Here is a 14,611-nt window from a genome sequence, read left to right on the forward strand (position 1 = left end):
CTCAATCGCACGAATTTCTCTTCACATGGGTGAATACCAAATTTTCGCATGATAAACCCTAAAAATTTAACCCTCTTCGTAGCAAAATTACATTTATCTTTGTTTAACCGTAATCCGCTTCCTGTAGCTTTTGAATACTTCTTCGAGTCTCCTATTTTTCTTTCTATTCCACTGCCTGTGACTAAGATGTCATCTAATAGAACCGCTACACCTGGAATACCTGCCAGCAGTGAAGACATTAATCTTTGAAATATTCCTGGCAGCCTTGACTCCAAACGGGAGTCTTTTCTTTTGTATAGACCTTTGATGTATTAATAGTCAGTAAATTGGCGGTTTCGTCATCTACTTGACCTGTGTATACGCACGTTCTAATCAATTTTCGTAAACCATACTCCGCCTTGTAATTCTGCAAACGCTTCGGTGAGAGTAGGTAAAGGGTATGTGTCTGTCTCAGTCACTGCATTTACCGTTGACCGATAATCCCCACACAACCGCACACTGCCGTCTTGCTTTAGTACCGGGACTATTGGCGTTGCCCATTCGGAGTGTGAGGTAGCCTCTAGAACCCCTTCCGATTCTAATCTATCAATTTCTTTATGTATCCGGTCTTTCAAGGCAAATGGTACCGGTCTACTCTTTAAAAATTTAGGTTTTGTACCTTCTTTAGGTGAAATATTCACCACAGGGCCTGTATATTTACCTAATCCTTCTTTAAAAAACTTCCTTATACTTTTGTAATATGTCCTTTAACTGTGTATTTAAGTTAGCTTTATCTATATGCATCTTATAAATGCCTTCTAGTGGGATACCTAACTCAGCAAACCAATTTCTACCAATTAAACTAGGGCCATCACCCCGGCTATCAGCACTGGTAATTTTTTTTCCATACCCTTGTACTGTACCATTACCATAGCTTTTCCTAATAAAAACACCCTATTGTCTGTCCAAGTCTTTAGGGCCACATTGACAGCTTCCAACTCAGGTATCCGACCGTTCCACATGAACCCGCAGTTCGTTCACTAATCAATGTAAAGGCGCAACCGGAGTCCACCTCCATATCTATCAACATTCCATTCAACTTAATTTTAATTACGTAAGCGGGGGTAGATATACCCTGCCTCATATTGTTGATAGTTGTTTCCTCATACAACCCATTGACCTGCGTCTTTGGTGTGTATGCTCCTTTATTTTTTAATGAACACACTGCTTCTAGGTGACCTACTTTACCACAGTGATTACACTTTGACCATCTGAATCTGCATCCACCCCGGTGAGCCCTACCACACCGGAAACACTCAAGTCTTTCTGTCTGTCTGTCTACCTTTTTATTAATAAATTTATTTACTTCCATGGGTACTTCTGGTTCCAGCACCACCCTACTAGAAGAGGGAGTAGCAATAATATCCGCATCAATATCTGCAGCTTCATGAGACAGTGCAATTGTACATGCTTGATCAAACGTCAATGTGCTCTGCTGTAGTAACCGTTTTTGCACCTCTTTGTCCCTTATACCACATACTAAGCGGTCTCTTAAAGTTCGATCCAAGTCTTCAAAATTACATTCAATACTTAATTTCCTTAATTGAGCCAAATAATCTCGAACTTTTTCCCCCTCCCCTTGATATCTGCTGTGAAACTTGTATGACTGTACGATCTCATTTGCCTTTGGATGGAAATGATTACTCAACTTAGAAGTTATAGTTGTAAAACTAACCTCACTTATTGGAGATGGAGCAACCAGTGAAATTATCAAATCATACAAATCAGGACCACAAACAGCTAGTAAATTAGCCTTTTTTTTAGCATCTTCCTTAATCTCACTTGCCTGCAGACAGAAAGAAAACCTTTCTAAATAGTTCTTCCAACAGCCATGCGCTATATCAAACTCTCCGAACTTTATACCCATATTGCCTTAGTAATTTCCTAAATAACACTTTTACCACTTAATCACACCTTTTCACACTATAACTGCACGTATTAGTCCCGTTTACGTCGTCGCCACTATTATAACTTACGATAATCGGATGCTGAGCACATAAGCTGGCAGAAAGCAGATAGCAGACTGGTTTTTCTGTCTACCCACATTTCACATATATAACACTACCTATATGGCCTGCAATCATAATATAATTTAATTATTTGGCAAAAACAAAAAAAGTATAAAATAGAATCGTGTAATCTTGACCCTCCTCTTAAATATCTGAAACTTTCTGGCCCCCCATGGAGAAAGTTTGTCCACCACTGATCTAAGTATGTGAAATGATGATGAAGAATGACACCTTATAGTTTGTTAACTGCAGGGAGGTTCATTTATATTTCAACTTTTATTTATTTTTAATTTGATTTCATTTTATAATATGTGCATACTCTGTACCAAATACCTGTAAATTAAAGTTTATTATTATTATTAAAGAGCTAACAATAGGGATTATGATATGGGGTAATACTAAAGATATTTCTTTTCAGAATCTAGAAATAATAAGCATCAAAGAGAAATGCAAGATGCTGGAGTCGTCCAAAGTGAAGCTGACACAGGTCACTGTGCCCAGTAATGACATATCCTCAAGGTAATTGAGTCTTTTTTTATCACTGTCAAACAATATCACACAACAGGGATGGTGTACAAAGGCCCTTGTAGACTTAAGAAGAAAATAAGCACTAAATTTATGATCTGTGGCAATTGCATATACATGAATTAATGCAATGAACTAGATATGTACATACATATTAATATACTTATGTATAACAATACGAAACAGTAGGTACAATGACTCTTTAAACGTCATATAAAAAAATTAAAAGGTGAGAAATGGGTGCTGTTTTCGCTATGGAGTTCTCTCTTCCAGGCAACCTTAAGGAGAAATGTTGTAACATTAAGGAGAAATGTACATAATTGTACATTGGATTGGATAAATATCTGAAAGTTTCACGTTTTCGTTTGGTTATTCAAAATTCTGTCATCTAATATGTGAAAATTTAAATGGCCGCGCCAAACTGACAGTAACAGTACTTACTATTTATAATTGAAGTTTCTTTATTGAAAAAGTAGACAAGTTGGAAATCCAAGAGTGAGGCCGTCCCACTACAACAACACTACAACAAGCTAGGGCCAATCAACTATTTTACCGACACTTTGGGCGTCTCCTGCATTACCAAAATTGTCTCTGGCGTTACCAAAAAATCGTACTTCCAACAAGATATTTCACGGTTTAATAGGTTGAACTTACGTGGGATGGCATGTATTCATGTACACCATCTATTTTATCGCAGAAAAAACATGTTTACTTACAAAAATCTGCAATTGTTTGAAAAATGTCGCGGACAGATTAGTGTCGGTACAAAAGTTGATTGGCCCGCTAACAATATCATTTTATGATATAACTAGCTTTGGCCCGCGGCTTCGTCCGCGCCTAACTCGGTTATCGCGCGCTGTTCCCTCGGGACTGTGCATTTTTCCGGGATGAAAAGTAGTCTATGTCACTCTCTGGCCCATCTATCTCTATGCCAAAGATCACGTCGAAACGGAGCGACGGACAAACACACACACTTTCGCATTTATAATATTAGTATGGATTTTTTTGTAATCTATTCCATTATGCTAAAACTGTCTGTCATTCTAGTCACAGACACAGCATAAGCTCGACATACAACGCGCCTGCTTCCCAGCGAAGACTGAAGATGACCTCCAGCAGCGCCCAAACTGACAGCAGAGCTCATTTCTTGAACCTCAACAAAACAAGTTTTAAAGGTATACCAAATATTTTCTTATACAAAGTGTCTCTAAATTCGTCCGAAATATTACAGCAGGATGGGAGAGGCCAATGTCCAACAGTGAACGTCCTATGGCTAATATGATGATTGCCATAATTTTATAAGTCATAGTCATAATGTAATGTTTGTCATAATTTTATTGTTAGTCATAAAAAAAAAACCCGTTGAAACTAAGTATACATTTTTCATAATTTTTTAAATGGTCACCCTGTAGAACTCTATAGGTTAGGTTAGGTTTGTTTTATAACAATTCTGAGAAATAAATGGTTTCAGTTATGTCAAACATTACATTATGACTAACAATTTTCTACCAGTCGGTATAGGCCTATGCGCATCGCGTATTAACGCGCGTTTGTATTATACACGCCACGCACGCGAGTCACACGCAGCTTATAGACTTGTACACACCTACATTCTCTTTATTCTTGTTTTCAAAAAGCAATGACGATATAAACCACAGATATAGATTATAGATTAATCTATATCTGTGATATAAACTAAACACATTACCGGCGCTGGCTCTCGAGCCGGCATTATGCTCAGGTGGGTCCGTTTCGTGCTAGTTGCTTGTCTACATTGTTTCCTCGTTTGTCTCTCGTTTCTGTAATTCACGCGACTGATTCATGTACAGTCGAGTTCATAAACTTGTGAGCAAAAATTCAATCAAAAATATCTGAACACGCTTCTATGTCGTTAACAATAGAGTCGTGTTCATATATTTTTGATAAAATGTTTGCCCACATGTTTATGAACTCGACTGTACCAGGGTGTAATGTAACCTTTGTGCTACTAATGTCATGTTGACATACCATACTTTGGTCAAGGAAGTCATAGTAAAATTGATTATTAAAAAGTTCCACCCTGGTACAGTCAAGTGCAAAGATATCAACACGGCCAAAGTTACAAAAATATGTATACACGACCTTAATATTAAGTCCATAATGTTGTGTATACATATTTTAGTAAGGGCTGTTTCACCATCCATTGATTAGCGCTAGCTGCCGGTTAGGTGTGATGCCGTCTCTATTTGCTTTGTTCGAATAGACGGAGACGGTATCACATGTAACCGTCGGTTAACGCTAATCAATGGATGGTGAAACAGCCCCTAAATATAATGGCCGTGTCGATATCTTTGCACTTGACTGTACATGAATCAGTACAAAAAAATATATATAAATGGACTAGGGCAAACAGCAATAACATAACATAACCTCCCCAGCCCCGTCGAAACTGATGCCGATCCTTCCGCTGATACTGGAGCCAACGTCCGAGCAGCCTTCCCTCCTGGAGCATAACGATAAGCTGCGAACAGACCGCGACGACTCCCCGCGCAGCTGCCGAGTGCTCGGCGCGTTCCACCGACTCCCGGCCACACCGAGCGTGAGGAGGCAACAGTCTGACTGTAAAGTTAGCATCGGATGCCTGCAGGAGGACCTAACCTGCATGGCCAATGGGACCGGTTTGGAGGAGAGGTTGGATAAGGTGGGTGCCTGTTATTTCCCATAACATTAATCATCATTATATCATTCATAAGTTCTTGCTTGTTAATACCTGAATTGAATAAAGATACTTTGACTTTGATTTTATCAGCTGTAGAATGACCAGTTTCTGTTGGACATAGGCCTCCCCCATAGACAACTTCTAACGGCCTGCATCATAACACTAATTTGTCGTAATATTAATTCGTATAATATATTTGGCATAATATTGAACTGGCATAATAATAAAACGCATAAAAATTATTTAGCATACTAATGTATCCGTATAATGGAAATAGGCACTGTCTGTTATAGGAAATAAGACTGACGAGGATAAATGCGTTAATTTCAATAAATATAACTAATTCGTCCTCGTCATATGTAAATACATTTCGCCACTGCTTCGAAAAAATCTCCTGTCTCAAATCAATACGTCCCTCAACAAAAATTACCCTTGAAATAAAGTTGATAATGTTCACTCAGTAATAAATATCGAATTTGTGGTAACTGGTAAGAGCTTTTTTTTAAACTAATCAGTATTTGTTAGTTAAATTAGTATTATTTAGTATTAGTATTATTATTACATTCGAGGCTCACGTCATAAATTGAGACAGACCCCAAGACCAATGCACATGCCTGCCCAAGCCAATGAATAGTTTTGCACCAATAGTATAATTGCATTATTCACTTTTTGGCAACTTTTGTTGTTATTTATTTGTATGAGATATACTTTTTGTTATTTCTTGGACTTGCCATAATAAATATATCTGCTATAAAAAAAATGGTATTATAGTATGAATTTTTTGAGGTGTCCCGATCTCGTTAACAGCCCAACGTTCGAACAAAGCCATTGTATTCTATTATGTCCTTAAGTGCATAATCATCAGTTAAAACTATTTTAAAATGAACGGAAAGATAAGATAAAATAGCTAATTGAAATAACGGGGTCCACATTGACTCTCATAAAAATCTTATTCCTATTTTTTATTTTACCACCGATTTGTGTTCACAATAATCACTCTTCATAAAAAAAAAAATCTCATACTTTTTTTTGTTTATAAAACAATAAATTTATGTATAAAGCAGATGTTTGATTATTTACATTATGAATTTCATTATAGTGCAAATAAATAACACTTATGATTAAGTTTAGTTTCGTATCGTTAGTATAATAATATATAATGAAAATCAATATTAGTAAGAAGAAGGTTTATGAATAGTTATATTATGAATTCCGATGACTATGAGTTTTCGATCGTTAGTACTAAAAAAAATATGAAGAGTGATCATTATGATGTAAAATGGTATGAGAAAAATTTTCGGACTTCCGATAATAGGACTTCAAAAGTTATGTGAAAAAATGCGCACCCGAAATAACGACTATTATTTATCAGAAGTTCATTTTAAATAAAACTTTTTGCAGATAATATTTTTCAAAATTAAATGCGTCGTAGACAAGCAGCCTCATGGAAAGGCATTATCTGGGAACGAGTATTTATTTTAAAATGCACTTTCTGCTCTAGACCATAAAGTCGTTATTTCAATGAACTATTTTATTTTATATTTGCGGTTGAGGGCACAATAGAATATGGCTTTGTTCGAAAGGTGGGCAGTTAACGAAATCTGGACACCTCAAAAAATTCATATTGTTATAAAATATATATCGTTCCAGATAGTGAAAGCAACATCGGCGTCTCTAACCTCGGTGTTATGCGAGCTGCGAGCGGTGGCGTCCCGCGCCACGACGGCCTTCCTGCGGCAAATGGACGAGCGCTATATCGCGGCAGCTGCCACCTACCTGTGTGTGACGCGACACACTCTGCTCACTGCCCGGTAACATATTATAGGGTGCCCCTTATATTTCGTATAACGTTAACACGTTCGGCCCCGGCAATGATCCACTTAGCTCTTACGCTATGCCTACGCCTATCCCAAACAGTCACTTCTATGCCAGTGACACGAATACGTGTCACAGACGTAAGGCAGTTGTCTCCCCGCCAGCGAGGAAACGATTGGCTATAGACTATTTTCTCGCTCAAGAAACGAACAAAAGATATAAGATCCTGTGTGAGTAAAAGAGACACATATATTAATAGTTGATCGCTGGCTGTTCACACTGTCGGCGAGAACTCGCTCTTACATCTTTTGTCGCAGCGACAAGAGCTGTAAAACTCGCTGAGCTATAGATACTCGCTCAGCGATGTCAGCTTGGCGGCCGCCCCGCACGAGCGAGTCGAGTGGAGCGAGTAATCGCCCGTCGCACTCGAACACTCGCTTACAGCCAGCGACAAAACTACACTCGCTTCTCGCTGCTCACCCACTCGTTTCTAGTTACTCGCTCTACTCGCTTCTCGCTCATCGTCGGCGGTGGGACAAGTGCCTAATACATTCATGTCGTGTCAAAATAATTCGTACCTCCTAAAGGCTGGCATAGCTTAAGTTGCCGGAGCCAAATGCGATCCCACAGCAGTCACAAATACGTGTCACTGGCATAGGAGTAAGAACTAAAAAGTCACAGACGTTGTCACTGGGGCCGAAAGTGTTAATTGTCATAAAATTAATTCGCACGGCAGATTTGCCATAATATAATTGTGAGATTGAATTGGCATAATAATAGGAAGTTTTTTGTTTTATTGATAAAATGCGTAACATAACGTTACGAACTATAACTTTGATTGTTATAAAATTAATTCCCATACTTTTACAAAGTGAATGAATTAGATGAGATAGGGCGAGGCAGGGCAGGGTGGTGTTGTAAGTTTAGCGCCAATGTATTTCTGTTTCTCTGTGTGTGGCGTTGTAGCTCTAAAACAGCTGGACCGATTTTAATGCGCTTTTTTTCGCTCCAAAGCGAGTGGTGCGGTGGTTCGTAGCTTGTTTCATATAAATCGGGTCAGCCATTGACAATGTAGGGGGTTTTAAATTTTCTAAGTTGTTTAGGTTATTTACTCATCATGTTTCAGAGCATTATACAAAGAAGAACAAGCGATACTCGCGCGTCGGATGGTCGCCATATTAGCCTACATACTCGATCCTACCACGAGGATAGTTCCCGAGGAGGTGCTGAAGAAGCAAACTGCCAGAAGTGCGGACGGACTAATGAATCTGATCAACGATATCTGCACTTTACTGGATACTGCTGTGAGTTTTATGATTTTCAACCACCATACAGATAGCTCTTGGGTATGAGCATTTATTAGGTACAGGCACCAGCATTATAATCTGCCACAGTGGAGCGTGCAAAAATGACTGACACGTCCTTCCGGCCCTAGAAATAGAGTCGTATCAGATATTTATGAACGCTTGTTGTGTCAGATATTGGTGCTGGTGACTGTATATAAAGCATGCTCCATCTTAGACTGCGTTTATTCCACCAATGATGTGTTGCGAGAAATGTGTTTTTCATGAGCCAATAGGAACGCTTCATTTCTATATCGAAAATACAAACTGAGACATGGATACACGGAAAAACCAGAAAAAGAGACCAGCGCTGGGAATCGAATTCAGGTCCTCAGCAATCCGTGCTTCGTGCTATAACCCCTACACCACTGCTGAAGTCTAGACACAAATTTCTCCTATGCACACATATCTCAGGTTTATTTTTTTCTACTACGCTATTTAAGCAGCAGCACTAGCGTCATCTATGTTTCGCTCTAATCGAGTGACGTCACTCTTTCACGCTTCATTCATTCAATTTTCAAGCGTTTCTATTGGTTCATGAAAAACGCATTTCTCGCACATCTCTGGTGGAAACGGAGCCTTAGTCCAAATCTCGCTTACCATCAGGCGTGATTGTGGTCAAGCGCAAGCCTATTTCTGTGTGAAAAAAAAACTCTTGGGTTCAAATCCAGACTCGCACCTCTTGAATTTTTCGAAGTTCCTGTGCGAAATCACATTTGAAATTTACCATGAGTTTTACGCTGAAGGAAGGCTCACAACCTGCGAAGTGATTCAATGATGTGTGTCTTCATCATCATCATCATCATGCCAGCCTATACACGTCCCGCTGCTGCGCAAAAGCCTCTCCTGGCTCGGGTTTGGGCCCAACTGGTGTGTGATTCCCAGTCCCTCGGCTCGCGTTGAAATTGTGGCCCAAGCCCTCCAATTCAGAGAAGAGGCCTGTGCCCTGTAGTGGGATGTATATAGGGCGTAAACGGTAGAATACAATGAGCAAATCAGTTAAAGCGTACAGTAGACTCAACTTTATACCTATATCGTAAAGTTCTAATTATGTTACAGACTCAAAAGAAACTCATGCATTTCCGACGACACTGATTTTTGATACAAAACTTGGAATTATGGCATTTTCTCTTGTATTCGTATTCCGTAGTATTACCAGTACAAAATCTTCTGAAGAATCGCGTTTTGACAAGTCATAAAAAATAATGTCAATGGATTAATGTAAAATTTATGCATTTATACATGGACTCACAATGGTTTTTTTTCACAGTCATGCGCGACCTTCTACAGCGGCCTCCTGTGTTCCATAACCCATCTGCTAGAGACCCTCCCGCCTAACCCTCTCGCCGCCGGCATAGTGAAGACGATCGTGGCGTGCCGGCCGATGCCATTCGCGCTTTGCCGGCTGCTGGCCGTGCTAAGGAGACTAGCGGCGGACGGGTTAACCATTTGTGTTAGAAGCGGGAACATGAGGGTTGATTTTGAGCAAGGGGTGCTTTTGTATAGAAAAGGTATGAAATATTTGTTTGTAACAGGGTTTGCCAACCTGTCCATAGAGCGAGGATTATAAATTAAAATTACAGTGGAAAGGAAAAATTACTAAAACGCCAAAATGTTACTTTTGGGAAATGATTTAAAAAAAAAATGTCTCAAAAGTAGGATTTTGGCGGTTTAGTACTTTTTCGTTTCTGCAGTCGAAATATCATTTTTCCCTTTTAGGTCGATCTGCTATGTAAAAGCTTGTTTTTAGTGTTTTTTACTATGATCATTGCTATTAATTGTTATTTAAAGAAAGAATGAATTTTTTTTTGGTTCCATTAGTACCACCACCTGACATAATAAATAACAAATAAGACTAAAACGCTAAAACAATGCAATGCACGTATTTCGCCTCCTTGGCGTTTTCCTTTAGCTGGTATACGGTTAATGAACTATCAGGTTAGTAGTTTGGTTGGTAATGCGAGCATAGTAAAAAAATTACAACTAGACAATGAAATCCAGTTATTTTTTTTATACTTAATAGAAATTACGAACATCCGGACCGGGCAAAGTGGCGTGAAAATGAAGAGGCCTTTACTCAGCAGTGGGTGGGTGTGGGCTGATTTGATTGATTGATTGATTGACGAATAAACTTCGCCAAATTGCAAAACAGTTTGTTAGCGAATACTCTTTGTTTTTTCAAGTACTTAAAATATTTTTCATCACACTTGCTCGTAAACAGCGTCGAAACATGCAGGCTACCTTGATTGCAATCCACCAAATAAAACCCTCGACCTTAATGTGCTTGTCATGAAGCCCGTGGTCGGTAAATGAGTCATTGCCCATACTAATTTTCTCGTCATGAAGCCCAAGGTCGGTAAATGAGTCGGTGCCCGTACTGATGGCGCTGCGCATGGCGTAGCAGCAGGACCACATGCACACGCGGCTCAGGCACATACTGAGGGAGGGGGAGGGCGACGCTGCCAAGAGCACAGCCTATGATATCGCCAATATTTGGAAGAATTATATTTTTTCTTTTAGAAATATAAAATTTTACTCGCAAATGTGATGAAAAACATTGTATGTCGCACGGGCGGTACTAGAATTACGAACATCGACTCATTAAAGCCCTCAGTCTTCGACTTCGGGCTTCTAATAGACTCTCGTTCGTAATTCCTTATTTACCGCCCTTAAGACACAATGTACTATTTTCTAACAAAAAATTATTCTAATGTATTGCTTCACATACTCGGTAAAATATCTCTTATTTGAATTCATAATCATTTGTTCTAGATTCCTGTCACTTCCATGTGTTACTGAAGCAAGTGGAAGTAGCGTTGAAATGCATCGAAAAGCAGAACTTGGTTCATGAAGCGCTGACAAATACACAGAACTTACTGGCGTTCTGTAACAATTATAGCCCTCATATTAATATGGATCACGATAATAGGTGAGCTATATAACCACCTGAGACACACCATACAAATACTTTTAAAAAATTGTCAAAGCAATTTGAATCTAATTGTTTCGGGAATATAATACAACTGACGTGGTGTAAAACAGTAGACAAACAAAAGATTTTTTACTTTGTTAGGTAGGTACCATCAGCCAAATAAGTGGTCTTTCAATTTTGAATCAAGCTCCAATCAAATGCATAAGTCGATAAAGTTGAACTTTCAAGTTGACAGACACGTCTATTGGCATTATTGTTTTATGACACGCAAACGATTATCAACTTTAGGGTGGTAGACCGTCAGTTATTAAATTGATTCCTTTACAAAGTCTTAGTACGTTTTGAAACCAAAGTACTAAGTAGACAAGTGCATTTCAAAGTATACTTACTTGACATGATAACAAGGATCAAAATAGTATACACCTCTAACATGTATCTAGTTTCATATCAATACAAAACCTTTTTAATAACTTCGTAAAAGTTTAAATCAAATAATGTTCTATTTAATTGTCAGTGTTTGTCATTGCCAAGATGTAGTGGTAGGGTTGCTATGGTCACCTGATTATGTTTAGCAGTTTGACAGGTTGACGCAGTATGTCCTACTCAATCAGTAAAGCAGATTAGCGCTCATACTGAGCAAAGGAAAATAGATCTTAGGGTGACGAACCTTTTTTTAACTCCGACTGTACATAGTCATAGAACCATAATTCCCTTGAACTTATTGTTTTTGTTTCAGGTGCGATTGTCAACTTGTGCTGATGCAAGTCGTCGTATACGCCCTGAGAATCTGTTCCGTTATGATGGACGAATGCAAGCCGACAGATGGTAAGGAAGAGTGCATCGTAAGTCTGCGTTTCCACCAGAAATGTTCAGGATGCGTTTGTATAAACCAATAGAAATGCTTCTTTTACCAAACCTCGCTCAGCGCAGCTCTAGTGGAAACAGCTCAGCGGAGCGAGGAGAAAAAAGTAAAAAAAAAACTTGCAACACATCTTCGCCCATTATTAGTGTCTTTTATAGATTTGTACTCCTAAAAATCATCATCATCATCATCCCAGCCTTTAATCGTCCCGCAGAACGAGAGGGCTTGGGCCGTAGTTCCCGCGTGAGCCCAGTGTGGATTGGGAACTCCACACACACCATTGAATTGCTTCGCAGGTTTGTGAAGGTTTCCTCACGATGTTTTCCTTCACCGTAAAAATATCCTAAAAATCATATTTTTAATATACTCAGGAGTCGTTACCATGGCAACAAGCTACACTAAAAAGTTGATTGACCCATGTAAAGCCGAGTTTAGACTTGCAAGAAAAATCGTGCAAGTTGCATTACATTGCGAGGCGGTAAAGCCAACGAGTTTGTAGTGATCAATCGAGCACAGCAGTGTAATGCTACTTGCACGATTTTCCTTGCAAGTCTAAACACGGCTTGATATGTGCGTCTGAAAGTGTTTGACTGTAACCATAATAAATAAAGCTATGTCCAGACAAGTTGCGGTGCGAGCTGACGGCGGCGTGCCGCGGCGGCATACTGCTGCTGCACCGCGGCGCCTCCCGCGACGTCGAGTTGGCCGCGCAGCTGGGCCTCGCCGAGGGACACTTCATGGAGTTCTGCGAACGACTCAAGAGGCATCCACACGACGAGCTTTACGGTGCGAAAGCGATTATAATTCTTAGGGGCTGTTTCACCGCTCGTTGATTAATTTTGACTGACGGATAAATGTGATGCCGTCTCCGTTTATTCGAACAAAACAAACAAAGACGGCATGACATTTATACGTCAGTTAAAATTAATCAATGGGTGGGGAAACCGCCCCTTAGTTTTATAAACTAGCTGCGTGTCCGCGTATTGATGTAAAAATCAAAAAATTAGTTAATTTAAAAAAGTGGAATTGTGCCCTTGTTATTCTAGCATATATATGTAATTGATATAGAACAAAAACAACAAAACAATCTTATTGATGTTGTAGGTATTGTAGTGTCTTACTACGGGAAGGAGAGCGTTGGTGGGGTTTCTTATCTATGCGCCTTGTCTTAGCCATTTACGAGAAAGCCAAGAGAGAAGGATGCATTAGGTATCTCGTTAGGCTCTACGGGGTCAGTCTTTTGTTGATTCTCATCGGTTTCTTATTTAACTGATCCTGGCTCTTTTCATTATATTTTGTCCTGGAAGGGCCTACTCCGAAATTCAAAAATCGAAGTTCGTGTCCGTCCCTCTGACACTTGTCTTATACTATTTAATACGAGAGTGAGAGGGACGGTACGATACGAACTTCGATTTTCGAATTTCGGAGTAGGCCCTCTGATCATGGGGCAATAAATATTTATTGTAGACTTTTATATTCTCGTCTTAACCTCCTGCGGCCCACCATACAACAAAAATTGACATCGAAATTTTAATCTTAATGTCTCATAGATAAAGTTAAACTTATTTTTTGATAATTTGAATGATACAGAGAAAATGACACTTTATTCCTTTTTCAAAGATATAAATTTTATTGCTAATAATATGTACTAGTATTATCACCCCAGGAGGTTAACCCTTTTCCATGCACAGTGCATATAGCAACCACATAAATGTACACAAATTTTAGACCTTGCTAAAATTTAAATATGGTACAAAATCAATTGAAGTCGTTAAAAATATGATTCGTTATTAATTTCATCTGCCATAGGTAAACAATATAAAACTGTGATTCATTTTGTGGTAGCGTATCTAGATTCGCGGGGCCTGGAAAAGGATTAATCCCTGCATGCCTGTCGATGTCAGAAGCGTATTACGTTCGACCGTTTTATTTCAGAAAACATGTTATTGGAGTTGGCGGGAACATTCCAGTGCGTGGCGGAGGACACGCCGCCATCTTACCAGAGACAAGCGTGGGTGAAGAGTTTTGCGGCCTGCTCTCTGGCCGACTGAACTTACTCTGTGTAATGAACTGTATATATTCTTGTAAATAATTGTACATTGGAAAATAAACTATTTTAGAATGACGCGTGTAGTTTTAATAATATTTTTTTCATAAATTATTTGTATAGCATAAGAGTTCAGTAAAATATTACAATCCAAGTAAGACCGGGTTTGGTTTAGTAAACTTGCCTTGTTAGTGTGTGTCAAAATGTTGCAAGTTGAATTTAACTCGCTTCCAGTAGTCAGATTTACTTGAAACTCGGTGTCGTATGTAGGTTTGACAATGCAGTTACAGCTAACAAAATGCACCTACCTAAAGTCAGCAAAAATGGTATTTTATCAATAA

General features: G+C 39.1%; 1 protein-coding gene across 1 annotated transcript; it reads left to right on the forward strand.

Moving 5' to 3' along the window:
• Window positions 1-2,466: 2,466 nt before the first annotated feature.
• On the forward strand, window positions 2,467-14,348 carry LOC141435476 (uncharacterized). Its single transcript, XM_074098166.1, has 10 exons — window positions 2,467-2,567; window positions 3,621-3,748; window positions 4,991-5,253; window positions 6,922-7,082; window positions 8,213-8,390; window positions 9,700-9,940; window positions 11,202-11,358; window positions 12,098-12,186; window positions 12,845-13,009; window positions 14,159-14,348. Exons 1-10 carry the CDS (start codon window positions 2,503-2,505, stop codon window positions 14,272-14,274), a joined length of 1,563 nt encoding a protein of 520 aa, XP_073954267.1. The 5' UTR covers window positions 2,467-2,502; the 3' UTR covers window positions 14,275-14,348.
• Window positions 14,349-14,611: the final 263 nt, after the last annotated feature.

The sequence above is a fragment of the Choristoneura fumiferana genome, chromosome 15 (assembly GCF_025370935.1).
Source record: "Choristoneura fumiferana chromosome 15, NRCan_CFum_1, whole genome shotgun sequence".
Lineage (NCBI taxonomy): Eukaryota > Metazoa > Arthropoda > Insecta > Lepidoptera > Tortricidae > Choristoneura > Choristoneura fumiferana.